The sequence below is a fragment of the Myotis lucifugus genome, unplaced genomic scaffold (genome assembly GCF_000147115.1).
Source record: "Myotis lucifugus unplaced genomic scaffold, Myoluc2.0 scaffold_841, whole genome shotgun sequence".
In the NCBI taxonomy this organism is placed as follows: Eukaryota; Metazoa; Chordata; class Mammalia; order Chiroptera; family Vespertilionidae; genus Myotis; species Myotis lucifugus.
Genome location: NW_005871889.1, coordinates 132,080 through 158,781, shown reverse-complemented (window position 1 = coordinate 158,781; position 26,702 = coordinate 132,080). Strand labels below are relative to the sequence as shown.

Below are 26,702 nucleotides of genomic sequence, written 5' to 3'. Positions count from 1 at the left end.
CCCATAACCTTGGCATATTGGGATAACACTCCAACCAACTGAGCTACCTGGCCAGGGCAAGAATGGCTTTTTATATTTGTAAATGTTGGGGCAAGAAATCAAAAGAAGAAGAATATTTATTAACACGTGAAAATTATATGAAACTCGAAAGTCAATGCCCATAAGAAACATCCTGGGAAAGATGAACCAACAATGAGATACAGGAGTGAACAAACCATGGGTTCCCATTGAAGTACCCCATTAGTCCTGTCAATGAAGAATTTTTTTTGTGAGTTTATTTGAGCCAAGCTGTTGACAAATGCTTGGAGGCAACATCTCAAAGGATAGAGATGGTGCTCTGGGGAAATGGCAATTTTGCACCTTGTTTTATACATTACAATCAAAAGAGAAGACATAAATGTGTTACATGAAATCCATTGGTGATAGATTAGGGATGCGGGAGAAGGCAAAGCGGGGGAAACCTCTGGTACTAGATAAAAAGCAAAATAATAGACACACACTTGTTTTACTTAGGTGAGTGCAGGATAGTTAACTGCCAACAATAACAATGAGCGGATTTGTGGTCTCCGCAGAGCAGTGCCTGTGCTTTGAGGGGTCTGGAGAAAAGAAAATTACTTTGACATCCTTTTTTTTAAAAATATATTTTTATTTCAGATAGGGAGAGAGAGGGAAAGAGAGATAGAAACATCAATGGTGAGAGAGAATTATAGATTGGCTGCCTCCTGCACACCCTACACTGGGGATTGAGCCCGAAACCTGGCATGTACCCTGACCTAGAACCGAACCCTGACCTAGAATCGAACCATGACCTCCTGGTTCATAGGTTGACGCTCAACCACTGAGCCATACCAGCAGGGCTATTTTGACATTCTAATGGTATGTTATCATAGATGCAAAAAGACAATAGTCAGGCTCAGTTAAGGTAAAGATTAACTTGTGTCAGGGAAGATACCTGCCTAGGATATGACTACCTACCATAAACTGCTTTTAGTTAAAATTTTAATTTCAGATCATTCTTTGTGATTACTTTAGGCCTCTGAGTTTGCAAGGCCCAATGCAGGCCTTCCCTGAGCTAGTCAGGTTAGCATGTGGCCCCTTTTCATCCACAGTCTCACTGCGTTAGGAAGAACTTTGGTTCCAAACATCAGAAGTTCCCCAGGTGAAATCTGAAACTGGCCCACATACACAGAGGACAAGTAGAGATGGCTGAACGAGGCGGACCACTCCAGTTGTTAATTGGCAGTTTAATAGGCAAGGGAATACACCTGAGGCTTGTCTTTCACGCTGTAGGATGAGTAGATCAACACACCGCGTGCCAGAATCTTAAAAGTTTATACAGAGACCTTATCTGGGTTCAGTCACGTGTACCATCCAGCTGGTCTCAACAACACATTACTCTCTCAAGTTTGTGCATTGAAGTGGCTCCTACTTTGAAAAAAAGTGGGCAGGGAGTACAGCCCAAGGCAGGAGGGGAAGGGAGCCTCTGATGACCTTGGCCCACCTCAAAGGTCACCTGGCCATCATGTCCTCTTCTCCAGCATTTCACCCCTTGTGACCATCTCTTAGCATCTTACTCGTTCCCCATCTTCTGCAGTGTGCCCTGAGTGGTCAGCAAGGGGTTTCACTAGCACGGACGTGGCTCATTTAGCAGCTATGTCACTGCACTGGAGGCAGATACCATAGCAACAATATAGACACATGCAAGAGAAAATACAGATTAAGATAATGAATCAGTTGGTTAGAGCATGGTCCAGATATGCCAAGGTTGGGGGTTCAGTCCTTGGTCAGGGCACACATAAGAATCAACCAATGAATGCATCAACAAGTGGAACAACAAAAATTTGCTTTCTCTCTCTCTCTCTCTCTCTCTCTCTCTCTCTCTCTCTCTTATTCCCCCCCTAAAACCAATAAATAAAAATTTTAAAAAAGAAAATATAAGGATTCCCCAAATGAGTAGCAACTATTTCTTCCATCAAGGGCCCCATGATCTGCCTGGCCAGGTGTGGCTCAATGGTTAAGCATCAACCTATGAACCAGGAGGTCATGGTTCCATTCCCAGTCAGGGCACATGCCCTAGTTGCGGGCTCAATTCCCAGTAGGGGGCATGCAGGAGGCAGCCGATCAATGATTCTCTCTTATCACTGATGTTTCTCTATCTTTCTCTCTCTCCCTTTCTCTCTGAAATCAATAAAAACATATTTTAAAAATAAAACTAAAATAAAGGTTGCTGGGGGAGCCCTGGCCAGGTAGCTCAGGTGGTTAGTTGTACCTATACACCAAGGATGCAGGTTTAATCCCTGGTCAGGGCACATACAAGAAGCAACTAATGAATGCATAAGTTAGTGCAAATCAATATTTTTTTCCTCTCTCCCCTATTCTCTCTCTCTCAAATCAATAAAATTTAAAAATATTTTTAAATAAAACTTGCTGGGTGAATGAAGTTAGGGCTCCCACGGGTGCTATAATGTCCTCCAGGCCAACGGAGGGAGCAAAGATGGCAGCCAAATGGTCATACTGTCCCTGGAACCGGACCGAGCTGAGCCAGATCTGCCCCTGAACCAAAGAGTGTCACCTCAACGGGACCACGCTGAGGCGGTGTGCCCCGGCACAGTTTGGGATGTGCAGGTTCTTGACTCGAGCAAAAAAAAAATTTCAAGACAGCCCTAGCCAGTTTGGCTCAGTGGATAGAGCGTCGGCCTGCAGACTCAAGGGTCCCAGGTTTGATTCTGGTCGGGGGCATGTGCCTTGGTTGCGGGCGCATAACCGGTGGGGAGTGTGCAGGAGGCAGCTGATCGATGTTTCTCTCTCATCGATGTTTCTAACTCTCTGTCCCTCTCCCTTCCTCTCTGTGGAAAATCAATAAAATATATTTTAAAAAAAAAATTTCAAGACATGAGTCCAGGTGAAAGTGAGAGTAAGTTTATTAAAACTTAGATCAGGGAGACAGAAGGAGGGCCCTTGGAGAAAGATCAGGGTAAGCCTGGGATGAGCTGCAGCCGCCTACTGCTCCCCTGGTAGCAAATCTTGTCCGACCTTAACGTTTAGGATAAAGAAATTGACAGTGTGCTCCGGAGGAAAGGGGCCGGGGTGCTCAAGGAAGAACGCACACTAACGTCCTTTGTCCTGAGGGTTTTTTTTTTTTTTATTAAAATTCTTTTTTTTAAAAATATATTTTATTGATTTTTCACAGAGAGGAAGGGAGAGAGATAGAGAGTTAGAAACATTGATGAGAGAGAAACATCGATCAGCTGCCTCTTGCACAACCCCTACTGGGGATGTGCCCGCAACCCAGGTACATGCCCTTGACCGGAATCGAACCCGGGACCTTTCAGTCTGCAGGCCGACGCTCTATCCACTGAGCCAAACCGGTTTCGGCTGTCCTGAGGGTTTTATGTTTTATTTATTTTTTATTTTTGTAAAGACACATTTATTCAGTGTCGAGATCAGACTATTACATTTAGCAATCAATAGCACGGGTGCAAAAGAAAAAATAAAATCTCCATTAAAACCCCTTATTGGAATGCTTTCCAGTTTCCACAGAACAGAAACTAAAATAACCTGTTACACAATTAGTCACAGACACAGCCCTCCAGGTTTCCTTGCCCGTCCACCCGAGTATGGTCTAACACATGACTTCTTGGTAGCAGCCCAGCCCTGCCGCCACTGTGCCTGGCTGAGTTCACACGTCTGTGGTAACCGGTAGCTTCCCTGCCACGTCTCTGGCTCCCCTCTCCTGCTAAGCGTTGTTTCCTGGCAGTAATTAAAACCTTCCGCCCCTGCCATAGCTACAGCTGCTGCTGGAACCGCCACAGCCACCTTGGTTTCGTGGTTTGGCAAAGTATTGACCTCCACCACCACAAGGGCCGCCAAAGTTTCCTCCTTTCATAGGCCCAGCATTTGAAGATTGATGGTTGTGATTGCCAAAATCATTGTAGCTTCCGCCACCTCCAGCATTGCTTCCACCTCCCGGGACCCAGGACCCTTCAGTCCACCGCCAAAGCCGCCTCCACCTCCTCCACCTCCTCCACTGTTATAGCTGTCATAGCGGCCACTCCCGCCATCGCCACTGCCCTGCTTTCCATAACCCTGTCCACCACTTCCATAGCCTCTGCTTCCTCCAGAGTGACTAGGGCCGCCTCCTCCATAACCACCATCATTACCAAATCCATTATAGCCACCCCCACCGCCACCACGGCCGCCACGACAGCCACCTTGACCACTGAGGTTTCCTCTGTGACCAAAGTTGTCGTTCCCACCACAACCACCACCACGCCCACCTCCCAAGCTTCCAGAACCACGTCGGCCTCTTCGGCTGGAGGAAGCAGGGGCCATCTCTAGCCTAGATGGGGCTTTCCTTCTTCGCAGTGTGGCCATTCACAGGAGGGTATTTCTGAATGACAACCTTGCCTACAGAGTCACGGCCAGCAAAGGGTACAGAAGCAAAGCCTCTCTTTTTGCCACTGACTGCCTCAGTCAGTCATGATTTCAATCACTTCCGTTTTCCCGTACTGTTCAAAATAATCTCTTAGGTGGTGTTCTTCAGTGTCTTCTTTTTTAAGAAAAATATTTTTATTGATTTCAGAGAGGAAGGGAGAGAGAGAGAGAGAGAGAGAGAGAGAGAGAGAGAGAGAAACATCAATGAGAGAGAGTTAGTGATCGGCTGCCTCCTGCATGCCCCCCACTGGGGACCGAGCCCAGGGCCTGGGCATGTGCCCTTGACTGGAATCGAACCTGGGACCCTTCAGTCTGCAGGCCAATGTTGTATCCACTGAGCCAAACCAGCTAGGGCGAGTGTCTTCTTTTTTAAAAATATTTTTATTGACTTTAGAGAGGAAGGGAGAGAGAGGGAGAGAGATAGAAACTGCCAGGGTTCTTGTTCCAGCATTAAGAAGGGTTCAGGAATCTGGAGAAGGCTGTGTGTAACTTAAATAAGAGTCCAGAGATGAAGCATAATTTTGAAAGGCATTTGGGGGTCAGAGGGGCTTAACTAAAAGGAACTGGTTTGATCACTCTAACAGGAGGGGGGATTCGCCAACACAGGGGCTGGGTAGGCTTCCAGAGTTGGACTTTGTAGGGTATCGTTGCCTGGCCTGTTCTCTGGTGTTGGAGAGATTAAAACCTCATATTCCTGTGTGTGTTTGTTTTTCAAAATACAATCAAACGTTTATTTAGAAAGTCGCAGAGGTAAAAGAAGTGAGCTAAGAAATGAGCCAGCTGGGCTGTGTGGGCTCAGGAAACACGTTACAGAAGCAAAAGAAGGGCCCTTGGGACTTAGGAGAAAGAAAGCAAGGATATACCTGCCCGGGGTAGGGAGAGGGGGGGAAAGGCTCCAGGGACAGGGCGCTGGGAAAAGAGGGCGGGAAGGCGCAGGGGTGCTTGAGAGTGAAAGCTGCAAAACCTCATATTCTTTGTATTTTTAAAAAATCCTCACCTTTTAGAGAGAGTGGAAGGGAGGGAGGGAGGAGAGAGAGTGAAATGTCCATGTGAGAGAACACATCCCTTCATTGCCTCTCACAAGCACCCTGACCTGAGCCAGGGATTGAGCCTGCAACCGAGGTACACGCCCTTAACCAGGAATGGAAACTCAGACCCTTCGGTCTGTGGGCTGACACTCTAACCACTGAACCAAACCAGCGAGGGCAAAACCTCCTATTCTTGCCCTGGTGGGGTGGATCAGTTGGTAGGAGCATCATCCTATACACCAAAAGGTTTGATCTATGGTTGGGGTGTATGGGAGACAATGTTTTGCTCTCACATCGATGTTTCTCTCTCTCTTCCTCTCTCTTGTCTCAAAAAAAAATCAATGAAAACATATCCTCTGGTAAGAATTTAAAAAAAACACACAACACTTCGCCCAGCTGATGGTGTGGCTCAATAGCTGAGCATCAGGGTATGAACCAGGGGCCATGATGGATTCCCGGTCATGGTACATGCCCCACTTACAGGCTTGGTCCCCAGTTGGGGCGTCCTGGGACAGCCAATCCATGTTTCTATCTCTCTATCCCTCTCCCTTACTTTCTCTCTAAAAATCAATAAAATCATATTTACATAAATGAATGAATAAAAAAAATCTATAAAAAGCATATCTTCCTGTGAGGGGATTTTTTAAAAAGGGGGGAGGGGCGGGGGAATCCTGTCCTGGGAAGGTGTGGGTTGCTCCCCGGCTGCCACCACTGCAGGCAAGCAGCTGCTTTGCCCACATATGTAAGCTTCTCCTCTTCAAGCTATTGTGAATTTGAATACGGCTACATGTCAGTTCTTCAGAACTGACCCATCCCATGAGTGGGCTCACAGTGGATATCTGCATCTCTAACCGGGTGCTGGGGGCAGACTGGAGTATCTTGGTTTTCACTCCTGCAGGGAATGTGGCCCCAATCAGGGCCCTCAAAAATGGGGGTGTAGATGGCCTGTAGCATTCTCAGATCCCTAGGAATTTGTGCTTCCTCCTCTATAGATCTCTAGGGTCGCACTGTTACCGATTCAAAGTTCATGCACCCGATGCTTCAAAAAAGGCCAATATTCAAAACATCAGAGCTTGGAGGAAGAAAAGGTTTACTGATCAAGAAGGCGCCAGCTGGAGAAGAGGGGGCCTTAAAGCTCCCACGAATCCATCTCACGAGAGCCCAGAATTCAGGCTTATTTCGTGTCAAGGGAAGGGAGAACAGGCGAGAGGTGTTGACACCTGGGCTCCCACAGGGACCCAAGGAAGAGCACAGAACTCTCTGATTCTCTTTGTCACCCAGTTCTCCAGTGACCTCTGCTCATCGCATTAGGTCTTGAGGCTCCCACAAATCTTTGCCAAAAGTTCAAGCTTTCAGCAGAATTTCTCTAATAATTAGCATACCTAGAGCATGACCTGAAGGCCATGGGAGAAATGCAGGCTAGAAATAAGATAGAATCAGAGAGAGCATTTCCTTCTGTTACATCACCTGCCCAGGGAGGCCCCTCACTGGGCAAAGCCTCCCTGCAGAATAACATAATCCCACCGAGAAGGGAGTAGAGCCTGAAGCCCCCTGAGCACAGGCAGGCGCTGCCAGAGGGCAGGGTGTGTGGGAACATTACTCATTCTCTCTGCCTCCTGCAGGTCAGAGAAAAGCCATTGCCCCACAGATTTCATAGCCGCACAAACCGCACCTGCATACTTTCCCTGCCTTTTGCGGGAAGCTGGCTGCTGTATCAACAAGCCAGGCTGCAACCCTAGCTGGTTTGGTGCTGGGGATAGAGCATTGGTCTGTGGACTGAAGGGTCCTAGGTTTGATTCCAGTCAAGGGCACATGCCCATGTTGCTGGCTGGATCCCCAGTAGTGGATGTGCAGGAGGCAGCCAATCAATGACTCTCATTCATCATTGATGTTTCTATCTCTCTTTCCCTCTCCCTTCCTCTCTGAAATCAATAATAATATATTTAGAAATGTAAGCTGGGTGGGAGTGTATTATCACAAACATCCCCTGAGTCTGGGCAGCCCTGTTGGCTGGGTTGTTGCTTCTGTGGAGGGGAGCAGAGTGTACCGCCCCAAATATGCCTTTGGAGATACTGACTGTTTAAACTGTTCCTTTCAAGAAACAAAAGCCTCAGGAAGAACCCCGTCCTTCTCCCTAACTGCCTGAAAGGGATCTAGAAGAGGACCTGCTCCAGGAGGGGAGCTCAGCACAGGCATCTGTAGTTTAATAGGAACTGGATGGGAAGGACAGAGAGGACACTAGCAAGGCCCTCTGATCACAGTCCCATTGTTCAAGTTGGCCCAGCAAACATCTGTTTTCCAAGTCCATGGAAATTGTCTTCCCCCCTTTCAAGTCCCAAACCACAACTTCCCCCTCTATAGCTCTGGATGGCACCTGAGCCTCAAATGCCCAGTCTGGCCTTGATATTCTCATGGCACAATATAAATCTATACTAATAAAAAATTAATATGCAAATTGGTCACAGCGCCCTCTCAGTCATGACCAGATATGCTAATTAGTCATGACCAGTATGCAAATTGACCATCACTCCAACACACAAGATGGCCGCCCCCATGTGGCCATAAGATGGCCTGCAGGGGAGGGCAGTTAGGGGCATCCAGGCCTCCAGGTGAGGACAGTAGGGGGCAACCAGACTGGCAGGAAAGTGGTTAGGGGGTGATCAGGCTGGCAGGCAGGCGAGTGGTTAGGACCAGAAGTCCTGGATTGTGAGAGGTATGTCCCAGAAAGGAGAGGGTGCAGGCTGGGCTGAGGGAAACCACCTCCAGTGCATGAATTTCGTGCACAGGTCCTCTAGTATGTAATAAATCTCATGTGTAATAAATATGTCATGTTCAATAAAGGTGGCTGTTTGCTCCTGTTACCCTGTCTGGTGTTAATCTGATTTTAGTCTAGCCAAAAGACTTAGAAAGGTGTAAGGAAAATGTGTTTTCCACACCCACACTGTGCTTTGCTTTTCCTGGTATTAAGGGGTCCAATGGCATGGGAACATCATCAACTTCCTCATCAATAATCACAACTGCCGCCTCTTAATTTTCATCACATTCCCTGAGATTCTGCCCCTTTCCTGCCAATCAGACTTTGTCACAAGTGCTTGGACCTTAACCCGAGTGAAACCCAGAAGAAAGGTGGCAAAACCGATTTATAGGGGAAACCCAGGAACTTTCTGTTTGCAGGGCCAGGACTAGTGCGAGGTGAGGAAAGCGCTTGCCTTGGATGCAGAATGTACAGGGGGAGGGGGTGGGGAGGACATGACAATGTTACTCTTTTTAAAAAAAAAAATGTATTTTATTGATTTTTTACAGAGAGGAAGGGAGAGGGATAGAGAGTTAGAAACATCAATGAGAGAGAAACATCGATCAGCTGCCTCCTGCACACGCCCTACTGGGGATGTGCCCACAACCAAGGTACATGCCCTTGACCGGAATCGAACCTGGGACCCTTCAGACTACAGGCCGATGCTCTATCCACTGAGCTAAACCGGTTAGGGCAACAATGTTACTGCTATCATCACCCCCATTTTACAGCCCCTCCATGGAAACTGAGGCAGAGGGGACATTGCTTGCCCAGAGTCCCACAGGGAGGCTGGGCTGTTCACACACAGCCTTGGCCTCTGACCCGCAGTGCTGGTCCCGAGTTGGCCCTAAAGTTTGGAGGCTAGCACAGCGCAGCTCAAACAAGTCCTCTCACCCAGGGCTGCGTCCTTGCACCTGGGCTCCTGGTCTGGGAGAGGCTCCTGCTCATGGGATGCACAAGCTCCTTGGTGGCTCTTCAGCACGACCATCCCATCCTGGTCCTGTGGCTGCTGAGTGGCTTTAAGCCAGTGGTTCTCAATCTTCCTAATGCCGCGACCCTTTAATTCAGTTCCTCATGTTGTGGTGACCCCCAATTTCATTGTTACAAATTGAACATAATTAAAGCATAGTGATTAATCACAAAAAACAATATGTTTTTTCCAATGGTCTTAGGCGACCCCTGTGAAAGGGTCATTCGACCCCCAAAAGGGTCGCGACCCACAGGTTGAGAACTGCTCCTTCAGGTGGTCAAGGCAGAAGGATATTCCTCCTTTGACACCCTCCATGGCCCCTAGGGTCCCCTCTGAGACAGCAGCAGGGATGCTATGGGAGCTCCTGCTGGGTCACTACGGAGAGTGACAGTAAAGGCAGCCTCTTGGGAGAGACCCTGGCCCTGACACTCCCAGTCCAACACTCACCTCTCAGCCTCAGTTTCCCCAGCTGGAGACTGGACCAATGATGCTCTGCCTCTCAGGTCACAGTCCACAGGAACAAGAGGCTGGCATGCCCTAGGCTTTCAGTCACTGCAGCTGTCACCTTCAGGAACACAGGAGAAGGGCAGGGACTTACGATGGGGTGTCCTCTCCCACAGGAGCTCATGGGCCAGCACCCAGCCCAGAAGGGCCAAGCCCATAATTTGGCAGAAACAACACACCTCATTTCTGGAAAAGGAAAGTGAAAGCTAAACTGTCCTCTTCCTTCAGATGCTCCGTTTTGGACCTTTTCATTGGTCAGCATAGATCCCATGCTAATAAGGGGGCAGCTCCAGCACGTATAAAGTTCCAGCTCCCTTTCCTCACTCCCTCCCAAGCTTCCCTGCATCCCTCTCGATGGCACCCACTTCTCACCGCTACTCCCTACTGTCCATGGATGAGTCCCCAGAGAACCTGGGGGATCGCAAGCTGCCAGTGTGGGTGGGGATCCTGCTGAGCCTCCTGGTGGTAGTGGTGGTAGGACTGTCTGTGGCAGTAGGCGTTTTGGCTGCCAAGGCCAATAGCCCAGCTTGCAAGGATGGCCTCCGGGCTGAGCAGGAGTGTCGAAACATCACCCACCTCCTGGAGCAGGAGCTGACCCAGGCCCAGGAAGTCTTGCGGGGAACTGAGGCCCAAGCTGCCACTTGCAACCAGACTGTGGTAAGTCACTGCCCCTCCTAGAGAGGGCCCTGTGCTTGGGAGGACACCCAGGGTCTGGGTGTTTGGGGACCCCCAGGGTCTAGGTGGAGATGAAGATATACCTTAAAACTGCCCCTAGGTCCCTGCATGGGGAGCCTGAATTTCCCCACCAAGGTTTTCGGGAGCTCTAAACTCCCTCTGGGGTGCCAGTGTGGGACCCCAGACCACCCAATAAGGGGCCTCAGTATTCCCAGTAGCATGTGGATGAATCACCAAACTCCAGGACATTGGTCTAGGGCAGCTGGGAACTCCTCCTGGGCACAGTCTTAGGGAAGCAGAAATCCCTCTGGGGGTTGGGATGTTCACCCAATCAGACTCTGATTAAGGCAGGGCCTTTTTTTTTAAAAAAAAATTGATTTTAGAGAGAGAGGAAGGGAGAGAGTGAGAGGAACATTGAATGTTGTTCCACTAATGGATGCATTCATTGGTTGATTCTCAGTATGTGCCCTGACCAGGAATAGATCCCACAACCTTGGCATATTGGGATGATGATCTTACCAACTGAGCTACGTGGCCCTGGCAAGGCAGGGGCTCTTGATACTTCCACTGGATCCCTAAGAGGCAGCATTTTAACTGGGATCTTGATATGTGGGTCCTTGAAACTCCCACTGGACATCTAAATTGGGTTCAGAAATCCCACTGTGTTCTGGGTTTGAGGTGATGTCTAACTCTTTTTGGACAATAGCTCAGAAGATCCGGACATTTCTTCTAGGCTTTGGGCCAAGAGAGCCCCCAAATTCCTAGGGAGGGGGTACTTGAAACTCCTATTTAGTGGATCACATCCTGGGAGGGTAGAAGGCTGTGGCCATTCTTCAGGGTGGACTCAGGTTCAGAAAGGGTTAGAAGGAATTCTGAAAGGGGTTTGGGCCTGAGCCATCTGACTCCAGGGCCTGGAGAGGGGCTCAGGGCCCAAGAACAGCAGCCAAGCCCACCAGGGACAAGAACCCCAGTTTGCAACTCCCTTACTCTTCCCGGCATCCCAGGAGACCCTGATGATTTCCCTGAAAGAGAAGGCTGGGGGCCACAAGCAACAGGAGCTGGTGCAGAAGCTTCAAGGTGAGGAAAGCACAGGCCCGGTTGCAGTCAGGGAGTTTGCAGGAGCAGGTCAGGTATTGAAGAGGACGGAGGGGGAGGGCCTCTGGATTGGGGACGGGTGAGAGGGACAGGACCAAAGCCAGTGGAAGTAGGAAGGGGCGGGCATGACACACTTCCAAGGTGCACTGGCTCAATGGTGGGCTAGAAGGGGGGTCCTGTCCGGGGGTGGGGCCAGCTGAGGGGCGTGGCTACGGTGCGGACTCACTCTGTCCCTCCTTAGAGGAGATCAAGACATTGAATCAGTCTCTGCAAAATAAATCCTCGGAGCTGCAGAAGAAATCCGCGGAGCTGGAGCAACTAAGGTCAGGACACCCACCCACCCCCAGCCATGCCCCTTCCTCCTTCCAACCCCAAGACCTAGGATCCCCTTTGGCTCTGAAAATTCCCATTGCCCTGGGGACAGAGTTGGAGCCCCAGCCTTGTCCCTCCAGTCACCCAACTCTGGGTGGCAACCGGCCACTCCCCTGCCCAGTGACCTGGTGGGGAAGGAGAAGAGATTTTGAGGGGCTTCGAGCCCAGCACCAGTGCAGCCAGACCTGGCAGCCTCCTGAGGTGTCCCCATCTCCTCCTCAGAAAAGACTTCAGGATCAGCCTCAGTCTCCTCGTGGCCGTTCCGCTCCTGATCCTCCTGGGTATGCTGATCCCTTGTCTCTGCAAGCGTGCCTGCCGGTGAGAACAGCAGCCAAGCCCACCAGGGACAAGAACCCCAGTTTGCAACACCCTTACTCTTCCCGGCATCCCAGGAGACCCTGAAGATTTCCCTGAAAGAGAAGGCTGCGGGCCACAAGCAACTGGAGCTGGTGCATGTTAGGTCGGAGAGAGCCCAGGATCAGATACATACAGACATGGGATGAGACAATGGACTTCCTCTGGGATTTCTCACAGGTCAACGTGCCAGACACAGATACGTGCTTCTCCCTGAATTCACAGCGATCCCCACACAGATACTGACCCATTCCTGAATGTGCCGCCCACCCCCTGCGGCTGAGACTCCCTCAGTTGAATGTGTGATGATCCCTGCTGCGGACACTTCCTCAGTTCAGGCCCCCGCCCTCACCAAACACCTGAATAAAGGGATGTCCCTCCCTCCCTGGAGGCGCGAAATTCACTGGCCCCACCTTTTGGGCCAGTGGGTCTCGCCTGAGAACGCAAATAAACGTCTCCTTTTTCTTTCTGATTCACTCGATTCTCTTTGTTTTCCTCGCCACCGCTTTTCTGGGCCACCTAACAGTGCAGAAGCTTCAAGGTGAGAAAAACACAGGCCCCGGTTGCAGTCAGGGAGTTTGCAGGAGCAGGTCAGGTATTGAAGAGGAGGGAGGGGTAGGCCTCAGGACTGGGGTCGGGCTAGAGGGACAGGACCAAAGCCAGAGGAAGTAGGAAGGGGCGGGCATGCCACACTTCCAAGGTGCACTGGCTCAATGGTGGGCTAGAGGCGGGGTCCTGTCCGGGGGTGGGGCCAGCTGAGGGGCGTGGCTACGGTGCGGACTCACTCTGTCCCTCCTTAGAGGAGATCAAGACATTGAATCAGTCTCTGCAAAATAAATCCTCGGAGCTGCAGAAGAAATCCGAGGATCTGCAGAAGAAATCCGCGGATCTGGAGAAGAAATCCACGGATCTGCAGGACGTATATGCGTAGCTGAAGCAACTAAGGTCAGGACACCCACTCACCCCCGGCCACGCCCCTTCCTCCTTCCAACCCCAAGACCTAGGATCCCCTTTGGCTCTGAAAATTCCCATTGCCCTGGGGACAGAGTTGGAGTCCCAGCCTTGTCCCTCCAGTCACCCAACTCTGGGTGGCAACCGGCCACTCCCCTGCCCAGTGACCTGGTGGGGAAGGAGAAGAGATTTTGAGGGGCTTCGAGCTCAGCACCAGAGCAGCCAGACCTGGCAGCCTCCTGAGGTGTCCCCATCTCCACCTCAGAAAAGAGAATGCGGCCTTGGTCTCTGCCAAGTGCCCCCCCAACTCCGGGATCTGCCTCAGTCTCTCCGTGGCCGCTGTGCTCCTGATCCTCCTGGGTCTGCTGGTCCGTTATCTCTGGAAGCGTGCCTGCCGGTGAGGAGGGGGCTGGAGAGGGATGGGAGGAGTTAGGGACAGTCAGGGTCTGGGGTGGTGGCCTGCCTGCGGGGAGGGGCTGGGTGCTGGAGAGAGAGGAACCTCAGTGAGGAGCTGTGGGGCAGAAATAGAACAATGGGGACCAGCTATGTTATCCTATTAACCATGTCTGTTAACCCTGACTGTTCTCTTCTCATTAGGCACATTCTCACCTGGCTGAGAGCTGTCCACCAGGGACATGGGGATTAACCTCAGAATGCAGTCCAGGCTCCTTTTCTGAGAGTTTCCTGTCATCTTGGAAAGATGACAACCTGGTCCCACAGATGCTCTCTCCCATTCGGCCAGCAATCTAACCACAACTCCCCCTCCCTTTAGCTCTGGGTGGCACCTGTGCCTCAAATGCCCAGTCTGCCCTGTGGTTTCTCATGGCACAATATAAATCTATACTGATAGGGTAATATGCAAATTGGTCACGACACCCTCAGAGTCATGACTGGATATGCTAATTAGTTGTAACCAGTATGCAAATTGACCAGCACTCCAACACACATGATGGCCGCACCCATGTGGTCAAAGATAACTGCCCCCATGTGGCCACAAGATGGCCTGCAGGGGAGGGCAGTTAGGGCCGACCAGGCCTCCAGGGGAGGACAGTTAGGGGTGGCCGAGCCTGCAGGGGAAGGCTGTTAGGGGCAACCAGGCCTGCAGGGGAGTACCTTTGGAGGGGACCTGGCCTATAGGGGAGGACCTTTGGAGGGGACCTGGCCTACAGGGGAGGGCAGTTGGGGGTGATCGGGCTGTTAGGGGCAATTGGGCCAGCAGGGGAACAGTTAGGCGTCGATCAGGCGGGCAGGGGAGTGGTTAGAGGTTGATCAGGCTGGCAGGCAGAAGTGATTAGGAGCAATCAGGCAGGCAGGCAGGCTAGCGGTTGGGAGCCAACAGTCCTGGATTGTGAAAGGGATGTCCCAGATTGGAGAGGGTGCGCAGGCTGGGCTGAGGGACACCTCCCTCCCCCCTGAGTGCACAAATTTCGTGCACCAGGACCCTAGTATGTAATAAAGCGGTCATGTGTAATAAATATGTCATGTGCAACAAAGCTGGCTGTTTGCTCCTGTTAACCTTTCAGGTGTTAATATGATTATTAATCTAGCCAGAAGAATTTAGAACATTGGGAGGAAAATGTGTTTTCCACCCCCACACTGTGCTTTGCTCTTCCTGCTATTAAGGGGTCCAATGGCATGGGAGCATCATCAACTTCCTTATCAAAGCTCACAACACCTGCCTCTTCACGCTCATCACTTCCCCTGAGATTCTACCCCTTCGCTGCCAAACAGACTTTGTCACAAGTGCTTGGACCTTAACCTGAGAGAAACCCAGAAAAATGGTGGCATAACAGCTTTATAGGGAAAACCCACGAACTTTCTGTTTGCAGGGCCAGGACTAGTGCGAGGTGAGGAAGGCACTTGCCTTGGGTGCAACATTTAGGGGGGCACGGAAATGTTACCGCTATCATCACCCCACTTTATAGCTCCATGGAAACTGAGGCAGAGGGGACATTGCTTGCCCAGAGTCCCACAGGGAGGCAGGGCTGTTCACACACAGCCTTGGCCTCTGACCCGCAGTGCTGGTCCCGAGTTGGCCCTAAAGTTTGGAGGCTAGCACAACGCAGCTCAAACAAGTCCTCTCACCCAGGGCTGCGTCCTTGCACCTGGGGTCCTGGTCTGGGAGAGAGGCTCCTGCTCATGGGATGCACAAGCTCCTTGGTGGCTCTTCAGCCAGACCATCCCCATCCTGGTCCTGTGGCTGCTGAGTGGCTTTAAGCCAGTGGTTCTCAATCTTCCTAATGCTGCCACCCTTTAATTCAGTTCCTCATGTTGTGGTGACCCCCAATTTCATTGTTACAAATTGAACATAATTAAAGCATAGTGATTAATCACAAAAACAATATGTATTTTCCAATGGTCTTAGGCAACCCCTGTGAAAGGGTCATTCGACCCCCAAAAGGGTCGTGACCCACAGGTTGAGAACTGCTCCTTCAGGTGGTCAAGGCAGAAGTATATTCCTCCTTTGACACCCTCCATGGCCCCTAGGGTCCCCTCTGAGACAGCAGCAGTGATGCTATGGGAGCTCCTGCTGGGTCACTATGGACAGTGACACCAAAGCCAGCCTCTTGGGTGAGACCCTGGCCCTGACACTCCCAGTCCACCACTCACCTCTCAGCCTCAGTTTCCCCAGCTGGGGACTGGACCAATGATGCTCTGCCTCTCAGGTCACAGTCCACAGGAACAGGAGCCTGGCATGCCTTAGGCTTTCTGTCACTGCAGCTATCACCTTCAGGAACACAGGAGAAGGGCAGGGACTTATGATGGGATGTCCTCTCCCACAGGAGCTCATGGGCCAGCACCCAGCCCAGAAGGGTCAAGCCCATAATTTGGTGGCAGTAATACTCCTCATTTCTGGGAAATGAAAGTGAAAGCTAAACTGTCCTCCACCTGCAGATGCCCGGTTTTGGACCTTTTCATTGGTCAGCATAGATCCCATGCTAATAAGGGGGCAGCTCCAGCAAGTAGAAAGTTCCAGCTTCCTTTCCTGACTCCCTCCTGGGCTCCCCTGCGTCCCGCTTGATGGCACCCACTTCTTACAGCTACTCCCGACTGCCCAGGGATGAGTTCCCAGAGAACCTGGGGGACCGCAAGCTGCCAGTGTGGGTGGGGATCCTGCTGGGCCTACTGGTGGTAGGTCTGTCTGTGGCAGTAGGCGTTTTGGCTGCCAAGGCCAATAGCCCAGCTTGCAAGGATGGCCTCCGGGCTGAGCAGGAGTGTCGCAACATCACCCACCTCCTGGAGCAGGAGCTGACCCAGGCCCAGGAAGTCTTGCGGGGAACTGAGGCCCAAGCTGCCACTTGCAACCAGACTGTGGTAAGTCACTGCCCCTCCTACAGAGGGCCCTGTGCTTGGGGGACTCCCAGGGTCTGGGTGCTTGGGGATCCCCAGGGTCTAGGTGGAGATCCAGATAGACCTTGAAACTGCCCCTAGGCCCCTGCATGGGGAGCCTGAATTTCCCCACCAGGGTTTTGGGGAGCTCTAAACTCCCTCTGGGGTGCCAGTGTGGGACCCCAGACCACCCAATAAGGGGCCTCAGTATTCCCAGTAGGATGTGGGTGAATCTCCAAACTCCAGGACATTGGTCTAGGGCAGCTGGGAACTCCCCCTGGGCACAGGCTCAGGGAGCAGAAATCCCTCTGGGGGTTGGGATGGGGACCCCACCAGACTCTGAAGAAGGCAGGGCCTTTTTATTTTTTTTTCATTTCTATTTGTTGATTTTAGAGAGAGAGGAAGGGAGAGAGCAAGAGGAACATTGATTTGTTGTTCCACTCATGGATGCATTCATTGGTTGATTCTCAGTATGTGCCCTGACCAGGAATAGATCCCACAACCTTGGCATATTGGAATGATGATCTAACCAACTGAGCTACCTGGCCAGGGCAAGGCAGGGGCTCTTGATACTTCCACCGCATCCCTGAGAGGCAGCATTTTAACTGGGGTCTTGATGTGGGGGTCCTTGAAACTCCCACTGGACATCTAAATTGGGTTCAGAAATCCCACTGTGTTCTGGGTTTGAGGTGATCTCTAACTCTTCTTGGACAATAGCCCAGGGGATCTGGACATTTCTCCTAGGCTTTGGGCCAAGAGAGCCCCCCAATTCCTACAGGGAAGGGGGGAGCTTGAAACCCCCCTTTTAAGGATCACATCTGGGAGGGTGGGAGGCTGTGGCCATTATTCAGGGTGGAGACAGGTTCAGAGAGGGTTGGCAGGAATCCTGAAAGGGGTTTGGGCCTGAACCCTCTGACTCCAGGGCCTGGAGAGGGGGTCAGGGCCCAGGGACAGCAGCCAACCCCACCAGGGACAAGAACCCCACTTTGCAACTTCCTACTCTTCCCGGGCATCCCAGGACACCCTGAAGATTTCCCTGAAAGAGAAGGCTGGGGGCCACAAGCAACTGGAGCTGGTGCAGAAGCTTCAAGGTGAGAAAAACACAGTCCTGGTTGCAGTCAGGGAGTTTGCAGGAGCAGGTCAGGTATTGAAGAGGAGGGAGGGGGAGGGCCTCTGGGTTGGGGTGGGGCGAGAGGGACAGGACCAAACCCAGTGGAAGTTGAAGGGGCAGGTAAGCCAGACTTCCAAGGTGCACTAGGTCCAATGGAGACGGGCTAAAGGCGGGTCCTGTCCCGGGGTGGGGCCAGCTGAGGGGCGTGGCTATAGTACGGACTCACTCTGTCCCTCCTTAGAGGAGATCAAGACATTGAATCAGTTGCTGCAGAAGAAATCCGCGGAGCTGGAGCAACTAAGGTCAGGACACCCACCCACCCCCAGCCATGCCCCTTCCTCCTTCCAACCCCAAGACCTAGGATCCCCTTTGGCTCTGAAAATTCCCATTGTCCTGGGGACAGAGTTGGAGCCCCAGGCTGGTCCCTCCAGTCACCCAACTCTGGGTGGCAACCGGCCACTCCCCTGCCCAGTGGCCTGGTGGGGAAGGAGAAGAGATTTTGAGGGGCTTCCAGCCCAGCACCAGTGCAGCCAGACCTGGCAGCCTCCTGAGATGTCCCCATCTCCTCCTCAGAAAAGATAATGAGGCCTTGGTCTTCGGCAAGGGCCCCCCCAACGCCAAGAGCCCCCCCAATGCCAAGGGCCCCACCAACTCCGGGATCAGCCTCAGTCTCTCCTTGGCCACCGTGCTCCTGCCCCTGAGCCTCCTGGCTCTGCTGGCCTGAGGTCCCAGGAAGCCTGCAGGTGAGGAGGGGGCTGGAGAGGGATGGGAGGAGTTAGGGACAGTCAGGGTCTGGGGTGGTGGCCTGCCTGGGGGGAGGGGGCTGGGCGCTGGAGAGAGAGGAATCCCAGTGAGGAGCTGTGGGGCAGAAACAGAACAGTGGGGACCAGCTATGTTATCCTATTAACCCTGTCTGTTAACCCTGACTGTTCCCTTCTGATTAGGCACATTCTCACCTGGCTGAGAGCTGTTTGCCCAGGGACATGGGGCTTAACCTCAGAATGCAGTCCAGGCTGCTTTTCTGGGAGTTTCCTGTCATCTTGGAAAGATAACAGCCTGGCCCCAGAGGAGCTCTCTCCCATTCGGCCGGCAATCCATCCTAATAAACTTTCGTAGGGCTCAACCCTGTCTCTGCTTAATAATTGACTCAAGGAGGGACAGGCACCCATCTGCGCGGGTTTCATAGGGAGGGGTCCAGGCAGGAGTGGGTGAGGCTCATGGAGGGGTTGGGCGAGTTCTGCCTGACTCAGCCTTGTTGTCTCTTAGGCCACCACCTGGACTGGCCAGTTTCCCTCTGGTTTCCCTGACCTGGCAGTTCTGAGGGGCACATGGCTGTGGGGAGGGGAAGGTGAGGGGGAGACCGGGGGCCAGGTGGCAGGGGGTGGTTCATGGGGCAGCCTTAGAGGTGGGGAAGCATCAAAGTTGGCCCAAGACTGCCATCTCCCCGCCCCCAGCCCCCACCTCCAAGCCTGGCAGGTCATGAAGTGGGAGGGGGCATCTGTTCTTTGCTGTCATGGTTTCGGGAAGGTAACTTCTTCTGGGGTCTTTGGGTTCCACAAAATAAGCATCCCCTTTGGGGGAAGGAACTTACTCTGTAGTTCCTGGAAGATCACTGTGTCGGTCCCAAGCACCTGGGACCCCTTGATGTCTACACCAGCCTCCTTGCTCCAGAATGTTCCCAGAGCCCACAGGGTTTGGTCAGGTACCACCCCACTGCCTACCCAGCCCTCTTTTCTGATGGATTCACCCTAAAGGACTGTCCACCCTTCCCCCACCCCCATCGGTGCTACTCAGTGCTCAGCATTCTAGTCTTGTCTCCTCACCCAGCTCCTGAGGCTCTTGTTCCCCATCCCTTTCCATGGAAAGGGAGGCTGTGAGGAGAAGGACATCTTGTCTTGGTTCCCCATCCCCTCCCATGGAAAGTGTAGGGCTGGCCCAGTGGGTGTGGCTCAGTGGGTTGTGCATCTTCCCAAGCACCAAAAGGCTGCCAGTTCAATTCCTGGTCAAGGCACAGGCCTGGGTTGCAGGCTCCTTCCCGGGTAGGGGGCATGCAGGATTCAGCCAATCCATGTTTTGCTCTCACACAGATGTTTCTCTCTCTTTCCCTCTCCCTTCCCCTCTTCCCTCCTCTCTTTCTAAAAAGCAGTTAAGCCGTAACCGGTTTGGCTCAGTGGATAGAGCGTCGCCTGTGGACTGAAAGGTCCCAGGTTCGATTCCGGTCAAGGGCATGTACCTTGTTTCCCGGCACATCCCCAGTGGGTGGTGTGCAGGAGGCAGCTGATCGATGTTTCTCTCTCATCGATGTTTCTAACTCTCTATCCCTCTCCCTTCCTCTCTGTAAAAAAATCAATTAAATATATTTTAAAAAATAAAAATAAAAATCAGTTAAGCCCTGGCTGGGTAGCTCAGTTGTGGGAGTGTCCTCCTGGTATGCCAAGGTCACAGTTCAACCCTCAGTAAAGGCACACACAAGGGTCATTCAGTGAGAGCATGAATAAGTGAAGACAACAAAATGATGTTTCCCCTCCCCTCCCTCTTCTCTAAAAGCAATCAATCAATTTAATAAAATAACAGCAGAAAGTGTGGGGCTGGGATTCACACCTGGATCTGCAGACACACCCAGGCCAGCGCTATTAGTCACAATGTACCTCCGTCCTCCATCCCCCAAATTCTTATTCATCCTGCAGAGCCCACCCCCAGAGAGTCTGCTTCTCCAAAATGAGGCCACCATCCTGAGAGACCCTTCACCCACTCTCCTGGGTCCTCACATGCCCCCTAATTCTTTCCTCTCTCTTATCTTACTTCCTCCAACTTCTAGAATCCCGACTATTGTCCATGAAACTTCCTGTGCATGGCACTGGGGTCAGGACCCCTGTGTCTGCCCGAAATTCTGCACTAGCCCTCAGGTCCCGCAGTCCCCAGATGAGGTGGTCAACCACCCAGGGACCCCCAAACACCATCCCTGCCACAGGCTCCCCTGGCCCTTCTGTCCCCTCCCTTGCCCTGTTCACAACTGCCCACCCTCCCAGACCATTTCTCTGTGCAGGGACCTTGTCAATTTCCTTCCTGCCTCACTCTGACATTCTAGGGCAGGTTTCTCCACCTCTGCACTGTTGACATTTGAACTGGAGTGCTCTCTGTGGTGGGGGCTGCCCTGAATGGGTAGGAAGTCATGGTATCCCTGGCCTCCCCCCACCTGGTGCCAGACCCTCCTACCCCCAGGTTGTGACAGGAACTGCCTTCAGATATTATCAAGTGTCCCCTGGGGGTCAGAATCATATGCTGTGAGAACCTCTGCTGGAGAGGGCCAGGCTGGGGCACCCCTCCCCCTTCTGTGTCCCCAGCCTGCAGGAGGGCTCAGTGGGAGCCCTCAAGGTCCCTTTGCTATGACTGAGTCATGTCACTCCCCACCAACCTCATGTAGCAAATGAGGAAACAGGTCCAGAGAAGTCTCTGCACTTGCTCAGGGCTCTCAGCTTCTCAGGTGATTGGACCCTTGACTTCAGCAAGTTCCCTTGATTTCCAGGAAGCAAACCCTTCCACGGGGCCACATGACCTCATCACTTCGCCACCTCCCTCCTCCACTCCCACTCCCAGCTGGGGCTACCAGAATGTTCCAAAACAGTGTCGCCGGCCCCAAAGCCCAACAAGATGAATTTGACTTGTTCAATGTCTCCCCGCTGAACCCTGACACAATGGCCCAATTATACACTTTTCTCCTTCCTAAAAATGCCCACTTCCCCTCCTGGCTGTGGCCAACTGAGCCAGGGGTTGAGAAGTCAGGACTCATGTCCTGCAGGTCTGTAGGGGTTCCAAGTCCCACAGGAATCTGGCAGCAACCAGCGGCTGCTGTATGTTCCTGGCCTGAGGCTTGGCCTCTCTGGGCTCTGAATTCTTCATGTGGAATAAAAGGGAGGGGGCTTCAGGGGTGGGGAGTCAGGACCCTGAGATTCTAGTTCACAGTGTTTTCTCAGCTCACATTTCCTGCCCAACCACTGTGTGCCAGGCCCCAGGCTGGGGCAGTGGGAACCAGGCTGATGTGAGCTTTGCTTTTTAGGGGTTCATCCAGTCTGATGGGGGAGGCAGCTGGGAACCAGTCAAACACCACATTAAAGTACAGCAGAGCTGAGAGATCATCAAAAGGAATCTGAGTCAGAGGCAGTTCAGGGAGGGGAGGGGAGGGGAGGGTTCTGGAAGCGAACATACACCAAGGTCCCTGCAAGGAGGAGGGATAGAGGTCACAGAGGGAGATCAGGACCCTCTGGCAGAGGGAACAGCCAATAAAAAGGCCCTGGGCCAGGAAGGTGCTTTTCAGAAGAGCATTGAGGAGGGCTGGAGTGTGCCCAGGAGAAGGAAAAGACATCAAAGGTGCACTAGAGGCCTTGCAGAGGAAGGAGAAGGAGGAGGGGGAAGAGGGTGATGGAAGAGGAAGGGGGAAAGAGTAAAGGGTGAGGCAAAGTGGGAGGCAAAGAAAGAGGGGGGAATAGGGAGGAGGAGGAAGAGGAGATAAAAATGGAGGAAGGCCTGCCCCAGCCAGTTTGGGTAGAGTGTAGGCCTATGAACTGAAGGGTCCCAGATTCAATTCCAGTCAAGGGCACATGCCCAGATTGAGTGCTCAATCCCCAGAGGAGCATCATTGATGTTTCCATCTCTCTCTCCCTCTCCCTTCCTCTCTGAAATCAATATATATATATCTATATATATCTATATATATATATATATATATATATATATATATATAAAAAATTCCTACAAAAATTCTCACCTTTTACAGGTCCCAGTGGCTGTGCTTGCACCTTGTCAATCACAGCCTCTGGGACAATGAGCATCTCACCCAACCATCAACTCCCAGACACTGCATGGTGGTGCCTGGGCCATGAATTGTCTGTGGGTGAACCGCCCACCCTCTCGCCTGCAGATGTTCCAGCAAAGTGTGCGGAGTGTCCTGCCCCGAAGGAAGTCCCACCGGGCACCATTACCTCATGTGCAAGGGCCCACTTCACTGATGTGGGGAAGGACAGGGACAGGTGTCAGGCTCCCACCTCAGGACACTGTGGGGCGGGCGGGTAGCCCTGGGGGAGCCCTTGAAGGTCTGCTTTGTTCTTCCCACACGCAGGCAGCTTTATGTTGTGCCGGTCAACCCGGGACAGACTGAGAAAGCATTTGCTAAGGACAATACAGGCTGGTTACTCCTAGGATCATGGTGTGCTAGGGGCAGGGACCATGGGAGAGAAAAATTGCTAATTATCTCGCTAGAAAAGCAATGTGTTATGATTAAACCCAGCCAGGTGTGACCCTGCTCGTAAATTTTATGTAAACTTTTTACCCTGCCAGTACCAGGAACGGCTAATGAACCGCTTTGCAGTTTGTTTTTTCTTTTTTTAAAAAAAATACTTTGAAGTCTTTGCAGATAAAAGGTCTTGCTGTACTCTCGGTCAGCACTGCAAGTTGTGAGGCTCCTATGGGAGGGACACAACTGTAGTCAGCTGGCCAGTTTAATAAAGGCTCTTAAATTTAAATTTTGAGTCGGTGGTCTATCTCGATGATTGAACCCGTAACAATGGCCAAGGTATCTAAGATGGTGGCAGTGTTCACAGAGCCACAAAGAATGGAGGGAGTGGGGAGGTACCACCTTGTTCAATTCTTCTTAGTCCATAGTCATCTGCCATGAGCCAACTGGCTTTTTTACAAAAAGAGCTGAGGCCCTAACCACTTTGGCTCAGTGGATATATCGTCGGCCTGCGGACTGAAGGGATCCAGGTTTGATTCTGGTCAAGGGCATGTGTCTTGGTTGCAGGCACATCCCCAGTAGGAGGTGTGCAGGAGGCAGCTGATTGATATTTCTAAATCTCTGTCCCTCTCCCTTTCTCTCTGTAAAAAATCAATAATATATATATATATTTTTAAAAAGTGCTGAGGTCCCAGACAACCTCAGCATATTGCTCTTGGATTCCCAAAGAAATAACTTGGAGGAATGGCTGTGAAAAACATGGGTTATGAGGACTTACAAGTTGAACTGCTAAGTCCCATCAGGCCCAGAGGGATGCACTGGGGGTGGCCAGCCTGTGCTGTGGTTTTGCCGCCACCCAGACTTTCCCTACACCAGGTTCACAGAGGACAGCGAACAGAAACACAGGACACCCAGGGGGAGGGGCGGGCCTGTGTAAGACCAGCACTGCAAGCTGTCTTCTTCCCTGAGGATCTGGCCAGGCTCCCAGCTCTCACAGTGCCCTGACTGATGGCCTTCACTGTCTCCCCGCAGGAGGGAGGGAAGTTGGAGCGGGGGAGGGTCCATGCGCCCACTTACCAGACACAAGCCACACCAGGCCATGAAAAGCACTCTGGGCAGGGCATCCGCTCCCCACTCCACAGTTCTCAGAGAGTTCCTCCTCTCTGCTCATGCCCTCCATGCTGGATAATTTACATTGTGTGGCAGCCACCACTCTTCACAGGGGGGTAGACTGCCTGGTTCCCAGCGGGCATTTCCCCTCAGCACTGGTGTGATCACTCTAACAGGAGCGGGGATTCGCCAACAGAAGGGCTGGATATGCTCCAGAGTTGGACTTTGTAGGGTATCATTGCCTGACATGTTCTCTGGTGTTGGAGAGAGGAAACCTTCAGATTCTTGTGTGTGTTTGTTTTTCAAAATACAATCAAAAGTTTATTTATAGCCCTGGCCGGTTTGGCTCAGAGGATAGAACGTAGACCTGTGGACTGAAGGGTCCTGGGATCAATTCCGGTCAGGAGCACCTGCCCCTGTTGCGGGCTCCATCCTCAGTGGGCGTGATGGAAGCAGCCAATCAATGTTTATCTCTCATCAATGTTTCTATCTCTCTATCTCTCTCTAGTCCTCTCACCCAGGGCTGTGTCCTTGCACCTGGGCTCCTGGTCTGGGAGAGGCTCCTGCTCATGGGATGCACAAGCTCCTTGGTGGCTCTTCAGCACGACCATCCCCATCCTGGTCATCTGGCTGCTGAGTGGCTTTAAGCCAGTGGTTCTCAACCTTCCTAATGCCGAGACCCTTTAATTAAGTTCCTCATGTTGTGGTGACCCCCAATTTCATTGTTACAAATTGAACATAATTAAAGCATAGTGATTAATCAAAAAACAATATGTAATTATATATGTATTTTCCGATGGTCTTAGGCAACCCCTGTGAAAGGGTCATTCGACCCCCAAAAGGGTCACAACCCACAGGTTGAGAATCTTTGCTTTAAGCAGTCGAGGCTGAAGGATATTCCTCCTCCGACACCCTCCATGGCCCCTAGGGTCCCCTCTGAGACAGCAGCAGGGATGCTATGGGAGCTCCTGCTGGGTCACTACGGAGAGTGACACCAAAGCCAGCCTCTTGGGTGAGACCCCGACCCTGCCCACTCCCAGTCCACCACTCACCTCTCAGCCTCAGTTTCCCCAGCTGGGGACTGGACCAATGATGCTCTGCCTCTCAGGTCACAGTCCACAGGAACAAGAGGCTGGCATGCCCTAGGCTTCCTGTCACTGCAGCTGTCACCTTCGGGAACACAGGAGAAGAGCAGGGACTTACGATGGGGTGTCCTCTCCCACAGGAGCTCATGGGCCAGCACCCAGCCCAGAAGGGTCAAGCTCATAATTTGGAAGGAACAACACTCATCATTTCTGGGAAATGAAAATGAAAGCTAAACTGTCCTCTTCCTGCAGATGCTCCGTTTTGTACCTTTTCATTGGTCAGCATAGATCCCATGCTAATAAGGGGGCAGCTCTAGCAAGTAGAAAGTTCCAGCTTCCTTTCCTCACTCCCTCCCAAGCTTCCCTGCATCCCTCTGGATGGCACTCACTTCTTGCTGCTATTCCCGAGTGCCCACGGATGAGTTCCCAGAGAACCTGGGGGACCGCAAGCTGCCAGTGTGGGTGGGGATCCTGCTGGGCCTCCTGGTGGTCGGTCTGTCTGTGGCAGTAGGCGTTTTGGCTGCCAAGGCCAATAGCCCAGCTTGCAAGGATGGCCTCCGGGCTGAGCAGGAATGTCGAAACATCACCCACCTCCTGGAGCACGAGCTGACCAAGGCCCAGGAAGCCTTATGGGGGACTGAGGCCCAAGCTGCCACTTGCAACCAGACTGTGGTAAGTCACTGCCCCTCCTAGAGAGGGCCCTGTGCTTTGGAGGACCCCCAGGATCTGGGTGCTTGGGGACCCCCAGGATCTAGGTGGAGATCGAGATAGACCTTGAAACTGCCCCTAGGTCCCTGCCTGAGGAGCCTGAATTTCCCCACCAGTGTTTTGGGGAGCTCTAAACTCCCTCTGGGGTGCCAGTGTGGGGCCCCAGAGCACCCACATAAGGGGCCTCAGTATCCCCAGTAGAATGTGGATGAATCTCCAAACTCTAGGACATTGGTCTAGGGAAGCTGGAAACTCCCCCTGGGCACAGTCTTAGGGAAGCAGAAATCTCTGGGGGTTGGGATGGGGAGCCTGCCAGACTCTGAAGAAGGCAGCAGGCCTTTTTTTTTTTTTTTTTAGTTTTTATTTATTGACTATAGGCCCATTGCACGAAATTCATCCAGGGGGGCAGAGGGGGGGGGCGGGGGCCGGGTCCCTTCACCCTAGCCTGTACCCTCTCCAATCTAGGACCTCTCGGGGGGATGTCCTAGTCCTGGGGATCGGGCCTAAACCAGAAATCAGACATCTTTTTCATAATCCGGGACTAGTGGCTCCTAAATGCTCACATGCCTGCCTGCCTCATCGCCCCTAAGTGCCACCCCTGCTGGCCTGGTCACCCACAACTTCCTCCCCTGCTGGCCTGGTCACCCACAACTGTCCCCTGCACCCCGCCAACCTGGTTGCCCCTAACTGCCCCTCCCTGCTGGCCTGGTTGCCCCTTACTATCCCTGCTGTCGGCTTGGTTGCCCCCAACTGCCCCCTCTGCCAGCCTGGTCACCTCCAACTGCCGCCTCCCCACCCCCCCTCCCCCCCCTGCCGCCAGCCTGGTCATCCCTCACTGCCCCGCCCCTGCCACCGGGTCACCCCCAACTGCCCCCCCCCCCTGCAGACCTGGTCACCCCACGCAGCCTGCTACTCAGTTATTTGGTTGCCCCTCACTATCCCCCCTGGCGG

At 52.3% G+C, this 26,702-nt stretch overlaps 1 protein-coding gene across 3 annotated transcripts in view; it reads left to right on the top strand.

The window, feature by feature from the left end:
* Positions 1–9,699: 9,699 nt before the first annotated feature.
* Positions 9,700–26,702, top strand: part of BST2 (bone marrow stromal cell antigen 2) — a 120,608-nt gene continuing 103,605 nt past the window's right edge. The window contains exons 1-2 of one of the 3 annotated variants that reach the window (XM_023747335.1): positions 9,700–10,264; positions 16,370–16,492. In XM_023747335.1, coding sequence (XP_023603103.1) covers positions 10,085–10,264; positions 16,370–16,492 — 303 coding nt within the window. In that variant the 5' untranslated portion in view covers positions 9,700–10,084. Of the gene's footprint in view, positions 10,265–16,088; positions 16,493–25,337; positions 25,716–26,702 lie in introns of those variants that run through there. The other 2 variants (XM_023747333.1, XM_023747334.1) reach the window with 2 other exon arrangements.